The sequence below is a fragment of the Thrips palmi genome, unplaced genomic scaffold (genome assembly GCF_012932325.1).
Source record: "Thrips palmi isolate BJ-2018 unplaced genomic scaffold, TpBJ-2018v1 HiC_scaffold_16, whole genome shotgun sequence".
Lineage (NCBI taxonomy): Eukaryota > Metazoa > Arthropoda > Insecta > Thysanoptera > Thripidae > Thrips > Thrips palmi.
Window position 1 is genome coordinate 9,389,375 of NW_023144625.1, and position 22,306 is coordinate 9,411,680.

General features: G+C 40.4%; 4 protein-coding genes across 8 annotated transcripts; 2 read left to right on the top strand and 2 right to left on the bottom strand.

Moving 5' to 3' along the window:
• On the top strand, positions 1–1,562 carry LOC117642248 (adenosine kinase-like). Of its 2 annotated transcripts, none has more exons than XM_034380213.1 (3): positions 1–299; positions 424–588; positions 655–1,562. In XM_034380213.1, the coding sequence occupies exons 1-3, from the start codon at positions 115–117 to the stop codon at positions 1,439–1,441; spliced, it is 1,137 nt and encodes a 378-aa protein (XP_034236104.1). In that variant the 5' UTR covers positions 1–114; the 3' UTR covers positions 1,442–1,562. The 2 variants fall into 2 exon arrangements, with proteins under 2 accessions (XP_034236104.1, XP_034236105.1); XM_034380214.1 differs by having other exon boundaries at positions 2–284.
• LOC117642244 (DNA ligase 4-like) lies at positions 1,480–9,210 on the bottom strand. 2 transcript variants are annotated; one of them, XM_034380210.1, is made up of 17 exons: positions 9,066–9,201; positions 8,833–8,981; positions 5,351–5,503; positions 5,111–5,268; positions 4,886–5,037; positions 4,604–4,779; positions 4,313–4,524; positions 4,077–4,231; positions 3,794–3,989; positions 3,576–3,705; positions 3,364–3,490; positions 3,084–3,277; positions 2,864–3,001; positions 2,526–2,781; positions 2,164–2,435; positions 1,957–2,076; positions 1,480–1,885 (listed from the first exon to the last, which is right to left on the bottom strand). In XM_034380210.1, exons 3-17 carry the CDS (start codon positions 5,477–5,479, stop codon positions 1,616–1,618), a joined length of 2,685 nt encoding a protein of 894 aa, XP_034236101.1. In that variant the 5' UTR covers positions 5,480–5,503; positions 8,833–8,981; positions 9,066–9,201; the 3' UTR covers positions 1,480–1,615. The 2 variants fall into 2 exon arrangements, with proteins under 2 accessions (XP_034236101.1, XP_034236100.1); XM_034380209.1 differs by lacking the exons at positions 1,480–1,885; positions 1,957–2,076; positions 2,164–2,435; ... (10 more) ...; positions 5,111–5,268; positions 5,351–5,503 and adding an exon at positions 5,540–8,618 and having other exon boundaries at positions 9,066–9,210.
• Positions 9,106–19,418, top strand: LOC117642241. 3 transcript variants are annotated; one of them, XM_034380201.1, is made up of 22 exons: positions 9,106–9,242; positions 9,734–9,934; positions 10,013–10,071; positions 10,153–10,336; positions 10,415–11,002; positions 11,076–11,325; positions 11,420–11,537; positions 11,636–11,790; positions 11,874–12,081; positions 12,189–12,917; positions 12,989–13,186; positions 13,273–13,345; positions 13,427–13,529; positions 13,624–14,075; positions 14,151–14,888; positions 14,982–15,972; positions 16,049–16,589; positions 16,665–17,403; positions 17,507–17,936; positions 18,039–18,146; positions 18,270–18,422; positions 18,511–19,418. In XM_034380201.1, the coding sequence occupies exons 2-22, from the start codon at positions 9,734–9,736 to the stop codon at positions 18,861–18,863; spliced, it is 7,371 nt and encodes a 2,456-aa protein (XP_034236092.1). In that variant the 5' UTR covers positions 9,106–9,242; the 3' UTR covers positions 18,864–19,418. The 3 variants fall into 3 exon arrangements, with proteins under 3 accessions (XP_034236092.1, XP_034236093.1, XP_034236095.1); XM_034380202.1 differs by having other exon boundaries at positions 16,668–17,403; positions 18,511–18,863; XM_034380204.1 differs by having other exon boundaries at positions 13,624–14,033; positions 18,511–18,863.
• On the bottom strand, positions 19,410–22,157 carry LOC117642245 (probable arginine--tRNA ligase, mitochondrial). The gene is made up of 11 exons (XM_034380211.1): positions 22,064–22,157; positions 21,867–21,960; positions 21,455–21,789; positions 21,222–21,372; positions 20,949–21,142; positions 20,617–20,865; positions 20,296–20,534; positions 20,090–20,217; positions 19,855–20,003; positions 19,705–19,779; positions 19,410–19,621 (listed from the first exon to the last, which is right to left on the bottom strand). The coding sequence occupies exons 2-11, from the start codon at positions 21,900–21,902 to the stop codon at positions 19,474–19,476; spliced, it is 1,704 nt and encodes a 567-aa protein (XP_034236102.1). The 5' UTR covers positions 21,903–21,960; positions 22,064–22,157; the 3' UTR covers positions 19,410–19,473.
• Positions 22,158–22,306: the final 149 nt, after the last annotated feature.

Here is a 22,306-nt window from a genome sequence, read left to right on the forward strand (position 1 = left end):
CAAAATCTCAACAAAAGCAACAGACAAAAGAGCAAAGATTCCGTGGTCGGTGGGTGACACTAAAAACAGAATTTATATGCAAGAAAGAGTTGTCAGTCCTTAAGTCAAACCGAAATGGAAGGTGAAGACGACCAGCCTTTGTTGGCTGCATTTGGCAACCCGTTGTGGGACATCTGCATCCACCTCGCAGACGACAAAGTCCTTTCCGAGTTTGGCCTAGCAGACGACAGCAGCCAAGAGGTTACAGCGGCAGAGTACGAATCGCTCCTGAAAGCAGTGGGCAGGTATGCTTGCGTAAGGTGCCTCTCATCTCCTTTCTTTTGGTGCCAGGGCTCTGAAATCAAGCTGAAATGCTCAGCCGAGCGCATGAATTTATATTGCGTTGTGTTCGGTCATATTTTTTTTTTTCTGTTCTTGTTTTAGTTACCCAAGCCAAGCTTGTCCTGGCGGTTCAGCTCTCAACAGTTTACGAGTGTTCCAATGGCTCCACGGTCGGCAGAATGGGACTGTCTTCTTTGGTAGTGTTGGAAAAGATGAGACTAGTAAGAAGCTTTTGGAGCAGGTTTCTCGAGATGGCGTTGATGGAAGGTTTGTTCTTGAAGTATGTTCATTTTTAACAGAACTGATTGGATATTAAGTTTACTGCTTTTCTAGGTTCAAAGTCCAACCCAGCTTGACAGGCTCTGCAATTTGTCTGATACATGGTCATCTACGCACACTTGTCGCACATCTTGGTGCAGCTAATGTGTATTGTAAAGACGACTTGACTAACGAAGATAAAAGAGTTATAGAAAGAGTGAAGCTTGTGTACATAGAAAATTTTTTCTTCACTCACAGTCAAGATGTTATTTGGGATGTTGTTAAGCTATGTAAAACTCATGGAGTAGGAATTGTTGTCAATTTGAGTGGTGCCTACCTATTTACAGATCATGCGACTGTCATTGAGGCACTTGTAAAATGTGCTAACATTGTAATAGGAAATGAAACTGAATTTATGGCTCTTTCCAAATTATATGAATGCAAAAATATGGAATTACCTGTTATAGCAGGTATAATTTCTAAAGAGGGTGTACAAAATCCACCATGTATGCAAGTCGGAGAGGGTAAATCTGTGTCTCTAGAGAATCTGAGATCATTAGAAAAAGTTGTAGTGGTTACTCGAGGTCCCAAACCCGTGCTATGTGCTTATCAAAGTGAATTGCGATTAAGTATGCCTATTTTAAAGCCAAGGAATATAAAAGATACCACAGGAGCGGGAGATGCATTTGTGGCAGGATTCCTCAAGGGCTTGGTTGAGTGCTTAGATATTCGTGATTGCATTGCATTAGGCTGTTATGCCTCTACTGAGATAATTCAACAAGTAGGATGCAGACCTCCACATCATAACCCAATGAAAGTTGAGGATATCAAAGCAATGTATTCTCAAGAAATGAAAAAATAAGAGTTAATAAGAGTTAGAAATAAATGAACCTCAATTTTCTTTCATAAGATCTCTTTGTTTTATTGAAAAAATGTATTTACCACATTGTCTAAATAAGAGTTTTATATTTCTTGCTTTAAAATTTTATAATACTATATCCTTTAGTTCGTTTGATTTAAAAAAACAAAAAAACATTTACTTACTACTATTCAATAAAGAATTAGGATAGTAATCTCTCTCATGTAGGTGACGCTGATGGGACCAACAATGCTCAATCCAGTCATAGGTCACTATATAGAATTTTTTGAATCTAGAATGGTTTCTCTGTTGATAGTACTCATACTCCTTCTGTTGACGAGCACCAATTACAACATGGGTTACATCAGAAGTCTCAGATTCACTCACACGACCTCCTTGAAACACAAACATGGCCTTGAGCAAAGAACATGCAAAACTCTCTCCCTCCTGCAACAGTGAAAGAAAAAAATTAGTTTGCACAACATAAATTTGAACTGAGTAATTTATCACTTTTTTACCTGATGAGGTGGCACAAAAAAGGCTGTACAACAACGAAATACGGCAAATTCATTACTGTCAGAGAACAGTTCCACATCTATGTCACCCATTTCAATTGGCAGTAAATTTACTGCTTGGCGCTGAGAACAATAAAGGCAAAGCACAACAAGCTAAGAAATGAAATACCTTAGAATTTCTTGCTTCTAGGTTAACAATTGATTACTTACTTGCTCTGAAACCTTCTCAAGTGACTTTTTTAACTTCTCTTCTGTTGTTGGTTTGTGGTAACTGTCAAAGAAACTGTCGTATCTTAGTTTCATCTCTCTACAGGTTTTGGTGGACATTATAAGGAGATCTTCAGGTTCCCATTCTGTAAGTCTTTCATTATTCAGCACATCGAGAAACCATTTCACTGTCACCACATCTATATCACCTTTGACCGACAGGTTTCTTAACCGAAAATCCAATTTTCCTGCTACAACACAAAATGTGTCTGGACCTGTAATATAAATTATGGACAGTATTTATTTTCAAAGTAAAGACATTAAGAGCAGAGAAAAGATGCAAAAAATTACTATGCTTCACATACCCCTGTTTTGCACAATAGTTCCACCTTGCTCATGAATACGTTTCTCAAGATCCTGTTTGGAAATCAGGGAATTCCCACTAAAGACACAAATCTCACGCCCAGATAGGAGTGAGCCTTTGACTAAATTGCATAAATCTGCAGCTCGGTGGTCTACTCCTACAGCAGGAAGTGCTCTCACACGCTGCCGTTTGGTTGGAGATACTTGAGTCAAGTCTCCTGCGTTAACATGTCTAATGGCCAATTTGCCACAATTTGACTGTAATTTGAGAAGCCAAAGTTGACAAAACTAAGTAAATCCATACGGGTCATAGCAGGCAGATGTATGTTTTGGTACAAACCAGTCTAAGCCTTTTGAATTCCTCAGTGTCACAGCACTCAAACCAATTCTTATCATAGCGGATTTCTACTACCCTTGGAAAATTTAAAGTAAATCCAGCTTTATAGTGATAGGTTGGGGTGATTTCAGACGCCTTCACCTGGAAGAAATAAAAAATGTTCAGGAAAAAGAAGTATGAGGCAATCAAAATTATAGGAGCCAACACAATCTTTTATTCCAACCTGTAAAAGGTGAGAGTTGCGCGGTTCGATCCAAAGATCAGGCCGCTCTTTGGTCCAAACAAGGCCGGGAGGCATTGGAGCCCCCATCACAGGCTTCCAGTGAGGGGAAAGCTTTTCAAGGAGCTCTTCTAATTCTTTATTACTGTATCCAGAACCCACTCTGCAAACAGAATGAAATTCTGTGGGGGGTTTGCCTGGTAAAGAGGTAATATGAAATTTAGGTAGTGCATAACAACACATTAAGACATGTACAAACAAATAAAAGGATTATCAACAATACCTTTGTCTTCTGGTGCTACAGCAACCCCAAGAAGAAAGTGACTGATGATGTTTGAGTTGTTTTTCCCCTTTCCAAATAGGCCTCCAATAATAATAAGATCCAGCTCATCAGTTAGTCCCACAGTATACTGCAATAATACAATAGAATCAGTACTCTGTATTATCAATCAGAATTATTTAAAAATCAGATCAAGATGGGGAAATATTATTTGCCTCTGGCTTTATTTTGTACCACCCTCCACCATTTTTTGCAGCTGGTTTATATATGGACAGAGGGTGTTTCAGGATAAGCCCTTCTTCTTGATGGTCGATGGCATCATTCAAAGCCTTCATTATTTCTAAACTGAAAACACAGAACAATGCTCCAACATTGAAACTCTAGCATTTTAAGAAAATCAGTGTATCCACAAAAGGATAAGAGAGGAGTTTACCTTGAACTAAAACAATGCTGGGGCGTACCCATGAGAACCCCATCAAGTGGAGTGTATACTTTTGGCAGATATTTAGTTCGCTCTTGGAAAGGTTTATTGGTCAAGACTTCTCCGTTTAACATTAAAATATCAAAAACACAGAAACAAGGCCTGTACTCATTTCCAAATTTCATGTTTTTGACATCATAATGCTTGCCTGTAAAACAATTATAACAGAAAGATATTAGAAGTTTAAGCATATTATAGCTGTAATTAGGTATATGTCACATGAATCTAGGAATACTTTTCCGTCCAAAGCAGTTGTCTTGGGTGTTCCAACCCATCAATTCCCCATCTAATATGCATGACTCCACTGATGGATGCAGTTGCTTTGCCAAAAGTGGGGTGAGTAAGCTGTCAATAGAATCACCTTGCTTTTGAGTATAGTCTACAGCATTCCTAAAAATACAGCAAAGAAAGTTGGTGAGAAAAATGAACAAAATCTTCAGCAATTATCATTTGCTACAGCTGTTAAAATACCTAGAGAAGTAACGAAATGACCCCTTTTGAATATGGATTTGGAACCTTTCTCCATCATGTTTCTTCTCAACGTAATAAAATGGTGAAGACTTAAATAAAGCTTCTACTTTTGTTATATCATATCTTTCTGAACGCATAGGACGGCATGGTTCAAACAGAGTTATTTCGATTTCATGCAATCGTTTCTCTTTTTCTCTTAATGTTTCAGATACCTATGGGTGTAAGAATAAATGGTTACCTAGCTTTCCATTAAAATATAGCAAAAAGCAAAAATTACGTGTGTGTCCTTACCTTTCTAAGATTGTTGCAAGTGTTGAAAAGCTCACTAGCATCCAAATGAATAGTATTCAGTATGGCTTTCTGTCCAACACCAAGGCGTAAATCCTTCAAAAGTAACCGGATGAACCATTTTTGTTCTTCAGGTGACATGCGGTGCAATGTATCAGTCAGTTCAGCATCTACACACTCTACAAAGGAGAGATATCTTCTCAATTAAACACATTTCAACGAAGAAGCACATTGAAAATAATTAAGTTCTGTATTAATGCAAATAATTCACAAACCAATACTAACTTGGCTTGCCACTAGCATTGAATGATGCAATTTTGTCGAGATGACCATTGACATCATCCACTGTCAATTCCCCTCCTGCACCGCAGATTCTCTTTAAAATCCAAAAGGCCACATCAGCAAAATCACCGGCAGAGTTACCTGCAGTTGCTGACCTGCAATTGAACTGATTGTATTATAGATTTCACATATGCAAATTACTGACTTGCAAGAGAAACAAACACCAACCTGAATTTTAACAGTTTGTTGGCTTCCTGGCTATTTTTGGACAAACAAAGGATTCTGATGTATATGTTTGCTAGTTTGGTTTCTTTCACACCATAATTTCTCCTCTCAAAATCCAATTCAGGAACAAGCAATCGCACCAAAGAGAAAAAAGAAGGAACCTAAACCAAACACAAATATAATTGATTTGCTATGCATGAAGTATTTGTGGATAAGAAGTCTAAGATTAACATAGAAGATTACCAATGTGTTGTTGCTTTCTCTGCAAGCGCTAATAAGTTGGTTCAAAATTTTGAACTTTTTTGCTTTGGGGGCATGGGAGATCTTCTCAAACGTTTCACACAACTGTGCAAACTTCATTGCCTGATCCATGGTTCTGACTGCCCCAAAGCCTCACTGAAAAATAAAATAGAATTTCTCAAACTTTGGAGACTTTTTAGTAACTGCTTAAGAAAAGGAAAAAAAAAAGAAATGGAAGATGACACTACAGAAGATATGGCAAGGAGTGCAAGAATATGAACACATAAACTGTTAAGATGAAAATTTATTTATGAACACATAGAAATAGAAAAATTCACATAGAAATGCTCACTTAGGTTGAAAGGAATCCAAAGACAAAATGGGTGCATCATACAAAAAAAAAAAAAAAAGCATTATATACTGCAATATGATATATTACATACTAGGCAAGAATATATACAATTGAAGAAATGTGATAAAGCTTAAAGTATTATATTTACTCACAAGATAAAACTTAAAGCACAGTAAAGTATCACAGTTAAAACAATCATCTTATTTTCTTCCACAAAATTCAATTAAACAACTACATACTTATCTAAGTACATTTGAGCTAGATCCTTACAACCAGCATTCATATAGATCAGGTGCAAGTTGAAAGCAGCCTCTTGACGAAGATCAAGCATTGGTTCCCCAGGAGGCTCAGTTTCTAACACTAATTTATAATGGTGAGCAGCAGCTGGCACTAAACCTAACTGATGGAAGGCACGTCCTATATTGTAATATACTTCTTGTAAACCACATGGTCCACGAAGGTCTTTGTACTGCCAAAGAAAGGCAATACCCTGAGTAACTAATGAATGTTTTTTAGCAGAAAACTTCTGACAGGCCATTTGGATTAGTGTCACGCCCATAAGAAATGCAAGCATAGGACTCTCCTCACGACGAAATGCTGCAGCATACTCATTTAAGGCATATTTGTAAGTTCCAGCTACCAAACAATTGTTGGCATGAAGAACTGTCAGCGCTGGATGATTGGGCTGTCTTGAAAGAAATCTCATGATAAAACGATTATGACGTACATCATCAGCTCTTTGAATTACTAAGTTGAACAAGTTCCATGCACGAGAACTATTAACTTCTCTCACAACTAAGTCACGTGCAAGATTATATCCATAATATGCGTCACCATTGTGTAAACAAGCCAAAAGACTCAAGAATTCAACCTCAGCTGCCATTAAATCAGTGTAGAATCGTTTTGAACCAAGAGCAGACAGAGCCAAACGTTCAAGCTGACCAAAGCGGCCAAGACGGAGGCATGTATCACACAGTTTACGTAGAAGATCCCACTCTTCCATGTTGCTAGGTTCTCTTTCACCATAAGTAAATTCTGGAGCATCCTGGTCCTGCTGAGCTTCTCCACGCAAATCCCGAATTTCTTTAAGAGCCATATTCTTCTTGTCAATTCGTCGAAGTCTGCAGAGAGCATCCAATTCCTCTCTATTTCTAATTCGGACACAATGACGTGAGAGAAGTAGCTGTCCCACTGCAAGAAACTCCTCTGCTCTCTCAAGACCACCTTCTTTAAGAAGACTTGCTCTTTTAAATAATAAGCCAGGATCTAATACTTCACGATCAGCATCCTGGGTTAACACGGATATGGCTTCTTCTTCACGACCAAGAGAGGTAAGCAGTGTGGACAGTGTCACTCGTACATCTACATGTTGTGGAGCCTGATCAACAACTTGCTCATAAGCTTCAACAGCTTCTTCAATGTGCCCACAAACTCGAAGGCATTCAGCCTGTCTTAGCCACACAGCAGCTAAACTATAATTTTTACTCTCAACCAAGGGTCCTAGAAGACGCAACGCATCTTTATGGTGGTTTACAGCCATCAGGGCCTCAGCTACATCAAGATAAATATCACCAGCCATCTCACAGTCAACACGCTGAAGGAGATATTCAATTAGTTCATCCACAAGGTGCAAAGTACGTAAATGAATCAAAACAACTGCCAACTTAGCCCATAGATCTAGTTGAATGTCCTCGGGAAAATTGCAACTAGTAACTATGAGGTCATTATCATCAGTTTGTTCAGTAATTACTTCAACACCACAGTGTGAGACCATAACCTCCAGCACCCTTGGGTAATCTTGGAGCTGCAGCAACAAATCCAAAAATAAGTTGACCTCCTCTGACTGAACTTCATTAGGCACTTTCAGGAATGCCATTTCCATAGCTTCTTTGGCTCGGCTAAGATCACCATCTTTATGATGAGAATAAGATACTTTCTTGGCGAGTTCAAGAATGAGAGGGCCATGGTCAGGGGTCAGGACACTTAGCAAGCGAGTATAACACTTTATTGCTGATTTTTGATCTTTGATTTGTTCAAACAAACCAGCCCGTTTCATGTGTGTTTCTGGGTTTGAAGGGTCAGCACGAATAGCTCGAGTGTAACACTGAATTGCCTGCTTCAAGTTTCCTTGTTCTTCTGACATCAATGCCAAACGGATCCACTGATTAGGGTCACCTGGGCTCAGCAGGGCAGCAATAAGTGCAACTTGCAATGATTTGTCTGGCAATCCCTGTTCTTCATACAAGTGGGCTAGAGTGTTGAATGCTTCAGGATCATTTGGACACTGACGAATAATTTCGAGGCACATTTTTTCTGCAGTGGCATGATCCCCACGAGCATAAGTTAAATTTGCCTCTCCCATTAGCCCTTGCAGAGCGGGTGGTAAAATCCTTTTGCGACGCCTAAGGCGAGGCTTTGCTTGGAGTTCCTTTTCAAATGCTTCAGCGCTTGCAGAGTTGGACACCACATCAAATTTGGGCGGGTCATCTAAAGGTGCTGCCTCGACTCCTGCTTCCTCACCAGTTGAGTCGCCAGCTAACTGGGCATATTCAACAAAAGATATCTCCTTATTAAGATAGCGATTAAGTATCTCTCGCTGCCGTTGCTCTTCAGCAGAATCGGTTTCTCCAGTTTGGTCCTGGGGATCACAAACACTACCTCCATCAAGGCTTTCCGGTTCATCCCATTCGAAGTCATTGCCAAAGGATGGTGCACATCTGGAGGGTCCCTGTTGTGATTGATTATCAAAAAATAGAAAATCTTGTCTAAGGGGTTCTATGGCACTGTCTTCATCATCAGTTTCGACAAAGGCACTGCGCAAATCTCCTCGTGATGTTGATGCAAGTTTCATGATGGGGATGTTAGAGTCCGTAGTCTTCTCTTTCGCAGCACCTGCTCCTTCCCATTCAGACATTCTCACTGGAAGCACACCAATGTAAAATGTCACCGAACAGCAACAAGGAAAACTGCACAGCAATACACTTCAAAGAAATTTGAAGTTTACTGGACAGATTCCAACTCAAGTACGGCAGAGCTGGCAGAACCATCATAGTGCGGTTAGTCGAAGGGATAGAAATGAAGAATTTAGAGAAAAATACTAAGGATAGAGCGTCAACACAGAAGCTTTTTTTACCTGTCTTGATTTCTATGCTCAGAAAAGTGACAATACAGGTGCACGCTCCAAACACCGCTGGTACCGGTTAGGTTATGGACCAACACAAACACAGTTTCCAGTGAACTTCTCGAGGCGTTCTACAAATGTCTTCTTCGGCAAATAAATATCTGTAACATGAGGCAAATCTGACAGTCAGTCATTTCATTATGTCGATACTGACTACACTAAATAGGATTAAAAATAAAACCAACCAAAATAACAAAACAAAGCAATGGCAATGTTCCTGGGTATAAGCATTGAAACGCTTGCGTGCAGTCACGACCTTACACGCACAACATCAAGGTGTAACACCTCAAAAATTATGATAACGACACAATTTCAACAATTTCTTCGTTCACGCTCATGAGGAACTGAAGGACAAGATCAAGGTAAGCTTTAAACTCAACATTTTTTTTATCATTTGGTAATCTTTGTGTCTGATTAGAGTTTGACAGTTAGTTGATGGGCGCGTAGATCTTTACTCTCTCCAGACTGACATATTATTATGATTGATGTTTTTTTCCCCTTTGTGAATTTAATAAGGCTGAGACCTACCATTAAGTTGAACTCTTTTACTTTATCCATTGCGTGAGAGTCTGTTTTATTCTGATATTATTGCTCTTAACCTGTTATGTCAATTTTATCAAGAGAGGGAGTTAGTTTTGAGTGGCATTTTGGCCTCACTTGTAAGAAAGCTGATAGCACATTTGTTTTGGAGTCTGACGGTTTACTAATATCAACATTAATTTTTGACAAGTGATGGTGAGATACATACATTGGCAAACGGGGATTTGAAGTTCAGCAAATGGTTTGGTCTGTTGTCACTCCTTTCAATGATCTTTTGTTTATTTTAAATAATTCACGACACTATTTGTTGTAGATGGAAGAATCTCCTTCATGTAAGCAAGACAAAACTCCGGTCAAGATGACTCCTCAGTACAAAGAAGTGTCACCCAATCGAAACATTCCCCATGCAGTGGCAATGAGGGAATATGGTTCATCCCGCTGTTTGAATCAATTAGCTTCAGAATTTCGAATTGCTGCAGAGGAAAAGCTGATATTGAAGGCACATAAAGAAACGGTATGTCTAATCCAGCTTTGCAATAGTGTGAAAACAACGTGCAATAAGAAATATAACTCATTTTGTTTCCCTCTACAGAAATGTGACCTTCCTGATTTTACTCGTTCTACTTACTTGATGGTTTTCAGTCCAGATGGGTAAGTTATTTCAATGAAAGATGAGAGTTAACATTAACGAATGCTTCAAAAAATTCTGAACACCATCTCTTGTGTTTGTAGGAAGAAAATGGCATCCTCACATGGCAATCACAATGTCTATGTAACTGATGTCAAAACTGGCAAAAACTTAAATACCTTATCTGGCCACCCTCGCACTCCATGGTGTATTGCATTTCATCCATCCTCTAATCAAATTCTTGCCTCTGGATGCTTAGGTGGTCAAGTTCGAGTCTGGGACTTGCATGTAAGGGAACAGTTGTCAAATGCTTCACAGATTACAAAAAAATTGCAATTCTACACCATGATATTTTTCTTCTTTCAGGGGGGAAGTGAATTATGGACAGTGGAAGGACAGACATCCATTGCATCACTTGCTTTTCACCCATCAGACCATCTTCTTGTTATTGCTTCATACAATGAGATCCTCTTTTGGGATTGGAGTCAGCCAGAACCCTTTGCAAAGTGTAGTACCCTGAATGAGAAGGAGAAGATTCGATACGTTGCTTTTGACTATTCTGGATCAAAGCTTGTGACAGGAATAGAAATTCCCAAACCAGTGGTATCTCAATGGGACCGAGTTGGACCTGGACCTGCTGCTAGCCGCTTAGGTGGTCACACCGGACCACGACCTAGTGGACAGCGGCCAGGATTTGGGCCTGTGTTTAGTCGGCCAAGTCAAAGTTCAGGTTCGGGAGCAGTATCTGGATCTGGGCTGGGCTTGGGATCTGGTTTAGGAAATGGTTTGGGTACGGGTTTAGGTACTGGATTGAGTGGTTTAGGTTCAGGTTTGGGAGGAACATCATCAAGACGATCAATGAGTCCACCTACTCTATCGTCATCGCAATCTAGCTCTGCCGTGACAACACCAACAGTTCATAGAGTTTCCTCCTCTCAGCTAGAGGGAAGAATAGTAAGTGTCCTACATTTTAATGTAATATCACTGTACCAAAGCAGTTGCTTTTAAATACTTTTATTAATTTCAGAGACAGAATGTACAGTTACTGCAGTTACTCCTTGATGCTAGAAGAAATGCCCAAAATGAAACAATCTCACCGAGAAGACCCATGAATGGAGAAAGCAATACATTGGATTCTAATAATAGTACAAGATCAATCAACTTAAATGAAACTGGAAGTACAAGGAATATAGGCACATCTAATAGTGCTAGTAATCAGCTAAGAAGTTTTATGTCAGAATCTTTCCAGGAACGCAGACATGTAAATCCACATTCCAGTGAGTTTTCTTGTGTGTACCTCTTAGTTTTTAAGGTTTTTTTTGTTTCTTTTTCCTGGAATCTAGAAGCATTGACTTTGATTTGCTTTTCCAGCATGGCGGAGTGAAAGTATTTTGAGGGGTTTTGGTGGTGAAAGACTGAATAGTTCAAACCCTGTAGGTATTAGAAATCTTGCAGCTAACGTGCCTTTGCCATCTGCACCTTGTGATAGGTAAGGTCATTTATTTTCCTCAGCAATCGTTTGTCAAATGAAAGTCTCTTCTTTTTCGCTTGCCTAATTTATTTATTTATTTATTAAATTATTTTAAGTAATAGGGACCCAAGCACAGCTTCAAGTTCCAATGACATAGCTGTTGATGTTTCATCCAATACCAATCAGTTAACTTTAAATCAATCAGATTCAAGTGTAGGAAGTTCATCACAGAGAAGAGTCACAAATCGGCAATCCAGATTTATGCACTTAGGTATAACGTGTTTCCTCTATTTTGTTTTGCATGTATCATGATATTTGTATTTGCTTTTACTGATTATTTCTTGGAATTTACAGGTGGTTCCCCTAGTTTAGGTCCTTCCTCAACAGCTACGTCTATGTCTCCAAATTTTAGGAGCCAGAATTTCACAGCAACGTCTAGCCAAGTTTCATTTACAAATGGAGATTTGGATGTCTCAAATCAAATCAATAATTTAAGTGAGGACATTCGTCAGATTTTTTATATCTTATCTGAACACATAGATGATATGCAACACTGCTCAGTGTAAGTGCTCTTTTCTATGTATTTCAACTTTTTTAATTTTTTTTTTTTTTTTTGTGAAACATGTTCCGATATGCTTTGTACTATATACACACTTAACCTGCCAACAGTTGCTTACCAAGAATGAGCAGTTCACGTTTGAGCCATATTCGGCAGCTCTGGGCTGAGTTGAGAGATCAAATACGTTCACTTCAATCAAGCATTTGGGAAAATACAACTCTTGCATCTAATGCTTGGCAGAGATCATCTTTTGAGGCTATCACAGAGATGCTCTCTCACTTGACTCATGAAGAAGGAAACAGCAATGCTAACAGGCCTGCATCTCCTTCTTCTTTTCAAAGAGAAAATCAATCCACATCCACTAGCCTCCAGTCAAATATTTCTTTATCTTCTTCTCCAACCAACTCGCTCTCTACAGAATTGTCTCACCTCAGTTCTCGCAACTCCGGTTTTAGTGCCAGAAGATCTGTACAGAGCCCATTTGACGGGCTTATAAACTCATCCGCATCGAGATGTACTCCAAGATCAATTCTGAGAGGGAATGTTCATCGCAGGCCTCATCATGCTGGTAGAATGTTATACTTGAGATGTCAGAATGCTGCTAGACGGCATGGCACTACTGCAGGAATCTTGCGATCTCAAAGACCTTCAGGACGTTCATCACAGTCTACTGAAACAGAGGAATCAATCTCCCAGTCCTCTTCGTCAAACAGTGAGGATCAATCATTAGTGCCTGGCAGGCATTTGCCTAGTCAAAGTTCAGAGTCATCTCAACCTTATCAGACCTCCTCTGCATCAGAATTTGATCAAACTTCAGAAGCAGAAACAAGATCAGATAGGTGAGTGCATTGAAAAGTATCAAATTCAATTATCATAAGGAAGAAAAGTATTAAGGGTGTGTATTCAACAGGGCAAATGTTCATTCTCCTCCAAGAGACTCCACCGCAAGTGGTACAAATGGCTTACAAATAAATGGGAGGTCTGGCTTCCAACAGAGTCCTCTATTAAAATATAGGTATTTTTGGGGAAGGCGAAGAAATGTTGCTTCAAGACCTTTCCGTAGCAGTACTAGTGTACGTTCTCCACCTCAACGTGTTACTCCCCCAAGGTAAAGTGCCATGTGTACACTGATCACCCTTTGTTGCATGTTGTGACTTGTCTGGATTACTGAACCATCCTTCCTTGAATTTTCAGATTCTTTGGAGGAAGGCGCAGTGATTTTGAGATAACTCTTGATACAACTAGCCCACCTCAATCACAACAACAAGTAATTATTATCTGAAGTTGTGTGCATTTGCCTAGTTTCGTTTGTGTTCAAAAAAAGTTATTGAATTCTGTTTTCTTTCAGCCATCAAGAAATACTAGAGCAAATAGTCAGTCATCTATCCGCACATCAGACAATATGTTAATGAGAATCTTTCGTAGCCTGAGGAGGGCGGCCTCACTATCAGGTTTGTAAATTATCCTCAATGGGTTCACTTTTTTTTCTCAAGAGCCATTACTATCTTAAAATCAGTTTTAATGACAGCATTTTTTCTATTGCAGGCCATTTAAATCAATCACAACCATCTCTGAATAATGATCAGAGTCAGAATGTAACTGCCCTGCCAGTGCCACTAGAACCATCAGTCCCACTGGCTACTCCGCCGGACACTTCCTCAAATCAGCAAACTTCCACAAGTCCTGAGCATTCTGGTGATGGTCAATCCTCAGGTTTACGTCTTTGGACTCAATACAGTGGACCTGATGGTGATGTGCTACATATTCGTCTTCCCCAAATGGAAAGAATGGACTCAGCAGTTCGGGAAAGACTTTTGAGAATCCGTTCTAGTGGAACAATGAATGTGGTTCAAAATGGTGTCATGACAGAAGAGCTTGCCAGGAATTTATTACGTTTGCACGTTCATCAGCAATACCAAGAATTACAACTTCGACAGCATCAGGCCAGATTACGTGTGCGTTTCCACAATCTAAATTCACTGCGCCTCACAGGGCATGTAAGTGTCTGTGACAGGTACATACATGCTGAAATGAGCAATAATTTGACTAAAAAACTTGTTTTCATCTTTCAGACCCAGAGAGATTTCTCCCGCCGTGTGGCTCGGTGCTCCCTGTGCGGAGGGTCGGTCTACATTCGGCACCCTCCCTTCTTTCTCAGGGTGAGGGCTACCACGCCCGCGGCCACGCCCGCGACCACGTCCTCCACGCCCACCTCCACCTCAGATACAACACCAGTCTCAGCAAGCAGTGCCAACCAGCAGTCTCAGCCTCAAGTCGCACAGTCACCACCAGTTTGGCGGAGATGGGTGTCTCCGACTTCCTCCGGTCCCACCTCGCAGACATCACCCTCCCGCTCGCCTACCCGATCTCCCTCCCAGTCGCCCACGCCTTCCTCCTCACCCTCCTCCACACCCCTGCTCTCCTCCCGCTCTCCCCCTCTGTTCCGTCTTGAGACTCAGACAGAGCGATGGTCTCTCCTAGACCCCCCCGTCACACCCCCGACACCACCACCTCCTCCACCTCAACTATCCCAGCACACCCCTCAGCCGGCCCATCCTCCCCTGCAGCCACCCTTGATGCAGTCCGTGCAGGCCCCAAGGATGTCGAGCGTTCTGTCCCCGCCTCAGCTGCTGCTCGGCCTGGGGACTTCTCCGCTGGGGCCGCTGCCCTCGCCGCCATCCTCAGCTTCCCCCTCCCCTCCCTCACCCACCCTGTCATCCCTTTCACCCCTATCACCATCATCTCCTCCCCTTCATCCACCTCCTCCACCGCCTCTCCCACCTATGGTGTCAGCTCCATTATTGTCGCAGGTAAATGATGATACCTTAAATGCAGACAGGAAATGAAAACCTCCCATCGTGCTGTGCCTCACTTAGATTTTCTTGTCCATGGTATGTTTAAAGGTTTCTACACAGACTAACCCCAGACCCTTTGGAGGTGATACTTCAAGTAATCCTCCTGGTATATCTGGCCACAGAATTGAGTACTCAAGTTCCAGTTCTTTGTTTTGGCAAGTGCCAGCTAGTCACCTGAGACTTCACAGTCAGCAAGCGGGTGGACCACAAGCTCGCTCGAGGAGCTCCGAAGACCAACCTACTTTTGAAAGTACAGCTGTCCGTGCATCTCCTGCAACTGACTTGCATATTGATCCAGCTAATTTACCTTCCACCAGTACTGGTATCTGCTTTTCATCTATGATGAGAACTCCTGTCTTGAGTAATTCCTCTTCCAGTGACTCAGAAACTGAAGATCTAGAACCAATCATCAGAACAAATACCACTTTAAGTAGCCCTGTTGGAAAAGTTACTGAGCAAAAAGAGGAGAAAAGGTCGGACAGAGGTAATTGCGAAGCCGGGCCTAGTCGTGCTCACTCAAAGGAATCCCACAAACCTAATGGTAGAAGTGATGCATTAAAAAGGAAACGGGAAGATGACAGAAGAACTCCACCTAAACACAAGTTCATTGATACTCAGGCCTCCAGTGATTCAGATAACACCGATACTGAATCACCAAGGAGTAAAACTTGTGTGAGGGAAAACCATCAAAAGTGCCAAGTAAATAATTTTCAGCAGGAGAATGAAACTACCAACATCAAACTAAACTCTCAGACAGGTGCAGCCAGTGAGAATGAGGCTGATTTGGTTACACCAAGTCGGGAAGCTGAATCAGTTACACCAAGCCAGGAAGCTGAATTAGGTGCACCAAGTCAGGAAGCTGAAAATGCACCTAGGCAGGAGGCTTCTCAACAGCTACCAGAACCAACATTTACTCGTCAGTTGGAAGCAATCACAGGAAGGCTTGACCACTTAATGTTTTTGCAAAGAAATGCATTAGATCCTTCTCAAAGAAATAGGGATGGTGAAAGTCACGATAACTCACCCCTCAGGAATACAGGTTAGTATTATTACATGTTCATGTAGATAATTTATATTTTTTGATTAATTGATTATCCATTTTTGTTATGTTTCAGGGGAGCCCTCCCATACAGCTCAAGAAAGCAGTAGATCCTCTGATGCTATAAATGTTACCAGTCGCCTTCTCACTCGGTTGACACACACATTGTCTCGCCAAATTCAAATGGTTCAGCAGATTCGAGGGCAGCAAAACAGTTGTAATGATCATCAAGAGTCTCCTATCAGACCCGGAGCCACAAATATAAGTGCCCAAACAGCCATGATCAACAATACTAGACGAAGGGGTCGGGTTCTCCTGCGCTTGATGGCTGACAGCCTATCAACATTCTCCTCTCATAATGGACTTCCAGTCGATTTCCAAGGCAATCCAGCATTTGAACATGTGCAGAATATGTCTTCAGCCTTTTGGTTGCTTCAGGGACTATATATTTTGCTCGACTTAGCACTGGAACTAACAGATCTTTTACTTACTCATTTTGTTTCCTCTTACGAGTCAAATGATCCTGAAGAAGCCTCTGTAGAAGCATCAATCCCACGCCCTTGTGTTTGTTGGACATCTAATTCATCAGCAAATCAAGCACAATCATCTCAACAGAGGTACAGTCTTCATCAATTTAGAATGAAATGCTTGTTGTAATAATTATATAGACAAACTATCTTTTGCCTTCCCAGCAGGATACCTGTGGGTTCTCCTCACTTGTGGAATCCACCATCAACCCAATCTGGGAACAACTCCACCACTACTAACTCTGGAAGACTAAACCCATTAATGATTTATGAAACAGTTAATTCACAGAACCGCCCTTCGCAACCTTCATCTTTAAATGAGGCAACTGGGTCACCTAGTGGTGGTTCATTGTCACCCATTTCTTCCTCCCCTGCTCCACCTCCATCTTCCTCTTCATCTTCAGTTCTCCTTTCCCCATCTAATCTGTCTCCTGTTCCTCTTGTCCCTTCCTCTCTGTCTCCTGTTCCTACTTCTCCTGCACTTTCGTCAGTCTCTTCTGTTCCCCCTTCTTTTGAACTTCCCTCTGTGTCTATTGTTCCACCTTCCCCAGCCGCCATTTCCTCTGTTTCTCCTCTTTCTCTTGTTCCCCCCTCTCCTTCTCCTGTTCTCCTTTCCCCATCACCTCCCAATTCTTCCTCTCCGTCTCTCACACCTGCTTCTTCTTCTGCTGCTTCTACTCCCCTCACCTCTTCCAGTCAGTCTTCCGCCATTTTTACATCTCAGAATATAAGACCTTGGCTGGTAAATTTGCACAATGTAGTAGCGTCTGTCCGGGCACCTGGTAGTGGTAGACCTCCTACACCTATGGAGGCACATCTCAGAATGAGGAGACGTTTGCAAGAAGAGGCTGCATCAATAGTATCCCGGCTTCCTTTGATGCCAATTCCTCCATACACTCCTCTGGTAATGTGCTAATACTATAGTAATCAAATGGAAGGCATTGAAACTAGAAGATTCATACAAACACATTAACTGTTTCTTTTTTTTTTCTCCTTTAAAATTTTAGTTCAATGATTCACCTGCTGAAACAGTGTCTGGAAGAATCTCTCACACGTCCCGGCAATCTATAGAATATCTTCACCAACAAATTCAAATCCAGCAGCAGGAACGAATACAGCAAGCGCAGCAACGGCAGCAGCGGCAGCAACGGCTGCAGCAGGCTCAGCAGCAGGCTCAGCAGCAGGCCGTGCAGCAGGCAGCTCGGCAGCTAGCTCGGCAGATGCACCAGCTAACAGAGCAACAACAGCAACCACCTTTCTACTATGAAGCCCTTGATTCTGTTTCTACTGGGGTTTCAAGACCCGGTTATATGCGTTTACGAACTCGACTGTTACCACCTCCGTTTTTACGCCAGAATCAAGAAAGGCCGCCCATTTCATCAGACGCAGATATGGCTGCTCAGCAATCTCTGTTTTTTCATTATGATTATACTCGAAGTGAGTTAGTGTTTGGATTTGGTTTGCTTTTTTAATACATTGTGGAAGCAATCCTTTCTGAAGTGCAATACTGTAATCAATCAATCTCAACTTTTGATGCAGATATTGGGCATTTTGTTCGAGAGCCAAACTTCACTGGAGAAGAACACAGGATTCATCGCATCCAGTTATGGGACTTCTCTCGTGGTATTATTCCTGATATAACCAAGGGTAGGTAGAACAGAATAATTATATCACTATTACTGATTGTAACTTGTGTGCTTGTCCTCCCCTTCTATATTTAAAAAACTTATTTTTTATTGATTAAACATTTTAAATCGGTTGTGGTTTTAGGTGATGAAAACCTTGTTGTTTCTGAATGTAAAATCCATAATGACGCCAGTGTGGATATATCTTCAGATGGACACTTATTGGTTGCACTTTTACCAACCGCTCGACCTTCTGGTCATCCTCAGATTCTACCTACAACACCTGCACAAACCATTGGTAACCATACATTCAATTGTTTCAAATCATTAAAAATCTGGAAAAAATTCTCTAATCTTTAACCTTATTCCTTTTATTGTCATTTCAGGTGTGTACAGCCTTGTATGGGAATCTCTTGGGCAACTTTTGTACACAACCAGTATTGACCAACCAGCTGTGTCTGTTGCTTTATCCCCATCATCTGCTTACCTTTTGGTGGGTCTTGCTACTCGAAGAGCGATGCTAATGCCCAATGACCAGCATGCTCTTGCACAAATTTTCAGATTGGAGGGTGCTAAGCCAGGCAGGCCTATTGGGGCTCGTGGACGCTTAAATTTGTACCGCTATATTGAACCATTGAGTAGTGCACCAGTAGGCATCAATTGTATTCGTTGGGCGCCAGTTTCAGGACAAGGTATTGTGTATGGCACAAATAATGGAACCCTTGTAATGCTACGTTGAACATCTTTAAGTCTAGTCCTTACAATTGTGAATGTCTTAAGTTTAATCTACAGTGATAACAACGTGCCTCCCTTTCTTTACATCGGTTTGTGAATCACAAAATTAATTTTCTTTCACATTTTGAAGTGTCTGAACTCCGACACCATTAAATGTCAAAAATAAGATTCTTTAATTCTCATTACTGGTCATAGACAAACGTCTTGTTCTGTAGTGTTCATAATTCTTATTGTTTAGTTTATAACATGCATGTTTGGTTACTCTGCTGTCTTATGATTTTGGACCATGAGGATACTTCTGTTTTATTGATGTACAAGACTAAAGTCAAATTTATTAATAACCTATTGTGTTCTGATTTTAGGTTTGTAGCATATTGCCATTTTCTTAGTCATCATGTTTATTATAGTTGCATTTTGTCACATACTGTCTCAGATATGCCATTTCATTTGTTTAACTTGATTGTAGAATTACACTTTTCTTCTTTTGAGTGGAGTAAATATTGAAATTGACGACCTTCTGATTACAGGTTTATAAAATATAACAATAATATGTTGCTTAGAATAGTGTTTTTATTACTACCTGCTACACATGTAATTTTAGCCTTTTATCATAACTACATGCGGTTTAATGGTGAGAGACCCAAAAGAGTCATGCCCCTGTGGAGAACAATTCTTGCTTCTTCAAAGAGCCGTAACCTCTGCTCTCCTACTTTGCCTGCATTGGACACATGAAGAGCAATCATGGCTTTGTTAATAGCGTCACTGAAAAAAGAAATGAAAACAAATTTATCATGCTTTGCTTACAAACAGACAATATTAGATATAAAATTTGTAAAGGTACTTACCATAGTGTGAACAAATACTCAGAGAGTTTGCTGGCTTCCAATTCATCAAAACTTCTTTCAAGCACTTCTTCAAATCTACAACAAAATTTTTAACATTACAAAACAAAGTAAAAGTTACATTTCAACTAGTTCTCCTCTAAGTTAACACACCTTGAGATTTCAAACACTAAATTTACAGCTGCAGTTTCAGACAATAGGAGTGGCTCACATATATGAGCAGAGGCCAAAGGACTATTTTCATGAAGACTTTTCAATCTGCAATGAGTATATTGCAGTCTGACTCCAGTATTTCCAGTAATCTGAGAAAGAAATCAAGAGACCTCATTGAAAACTGTGGCAAGAAACCATACTTAAGTTTTCATTAGATTTGAAAAAATAACAGTACAGATCTAGCAGATTCCCAGTTAAAGGTGTAATCCTTTTGCCTTTTATGAATCAAATCTGCGGCCACAATTGCAGAAACTCCAAGAATATCCGCAGTTGTTAGGTCTTCCAGAAGGTCAACCTTGGTATCTGCCAAAGACAAAAACTAGTGAGGTCCCTCTGAATCAAAACCAGGTGTGATGCCTTTGGTTTTGATTTGTCACTTACTGGGACTTTCCTTTTGTTGCTTAATCATGAGCTGATGTGCTTCGTTAAGGATATCATTAAGAAATACAACCTGCCCCTGACGAGTACTCATACCACGAACACGACCAAATCTAATGTGTTTCAAGTTCTCAGACCATGGTAAGTTAAGATCTTTGAGAATATGGAAGAGGTTTATGAAGTGTCTATGCTGTGATGTATCTGCTAAATAGTACATCATATCAAATCTATATTTTTCTTGTCTGAGGGAAAAAGAAAGAGATGAAAACTATGAACACAGCGATTGGAAAAACAAATCAGACTTGATGTGTTATAATACTATACCTATCGATAGCTGCTGCAATATCACGAGTAAGGTAAAGTGTGCTGCCATCACTTTTAAGCACAGGAACTTCTTTACCAGCAACATTAACAATTGAGCGACCTTCTTTGTCAGTTGCCATTAGTCCACTCGAGTCTAGCAGTTTCAGAATATGAACAATAGAATCAGCTTTGTAGTCAGATTCCCATGAGTATTTGTCAAAGACGATTCCCAGCCGAGAGTAGGTTTTCATTAATTCAGCTATGGTATATCTGTAACAAAAACATTTGTCTATAATGACAAGCTTACAGATCCAAAAAGTGCGCAATGCATGCGCAGTAATGAGAATACTTACTCTTTGTACAATTTCCAATCAGAGATGTCATCCTGCTTCCCACATTCTAAGTTCATAAATATTTTCCGTGCGTCATCTAATAAAGCAGGATCTTTTTCTGCTGCTGCATTAGCAGTAATATATGCTTGATATAGCGTAGACAGAGGCTTTTGGCTTAATTCTTCTTGTGAGGGATTTAAAATTTTCATCCCCACCTAATGGTGTTTTTATAAAGAAAAAAATGGTAACAAAATTATTATGCCATGTCATACTGTAGAAAACATTGAGACCCACCTTGACTAATCCAAATTGAGTCCCCCAATCCCCTAAATAGTTAAAGCGTAATACTTCATACCCAAACCATTCATGTAAATTTGCAATAAAGTTGCCAATGATTGTGGATCGTAAATGGCCCATATGAATTGGTTTGGCAATATTGGGGGAGCTGCAAGAAATATAAAATCTTATTAAAGAGTTTTGTTGTGTTTTTAAAAATATTGAGGGACATTTTTTATTTCACTTAGCACCTGAATTCCACAATGACTCGTTTGCCACGGGATGGCAAAGGCTTTTTAGCAGCATTATTTTCAAGAATCTCACGAACAAAATTTTCGTGATGTAGGTGGAAGAAAATGTCTGTTTTGCCTTGATGTTTGATGACAGAAACGGAATTGACAATATTATCTGCTTTTAGGCTATTTTGAACATTTTCAAGATTAAAATTATTGCTGCAGGCACTTAGAGAATCAGTCGGAACAGAAAGACCAATTTTAAAATCAGCAGATTTCCTAAGATTCACTTTTGAGGCAAGTTTGACGACATCACTTGTCGACGGCCTGCCTTGTACGAAGAGTTCCAAAAGCTGGAGGGATACAAGGAAAACGATCAATTGCTAGGAAAATCAAAGTTCTGACACAGTGGAATATAGAAATGATTTACCCGCCGAGAGACATGATGTTTTAGAGTCGAGGCCATTATTTGTTTCCAAATGTTACTGTATCACACTAGATGTTTTATGTCACAGCAAAGTTGCCTGTTGAAAAGAGCACACATGTTCAATGAAGGAAAGGCTGCGTAAATTTTAATAAAACTTATCTAGTAAGGCCATAATTATCGAAGTATTCGATGTATTTTACATTTTATATAAAACCGGAGAGAAGCGGCAGGTTGGGTTGAATAGCAGCCTGTAGCAGACGACGAACTGGACAACGCGATTTCTCATCTCGTGTCTTTCCGGTTTCTGGTTCGGAACTCCCTAGGCGCGAAAACACGAATGTTGAGTTTTAACAGTTTCAAAGAAGTACGTAAAAGGATGATTTCTTTGTAACCGCTCTAATGCTTTCCTGTTTACCTTGGATGTGATGCATCTCTTCTTGTAT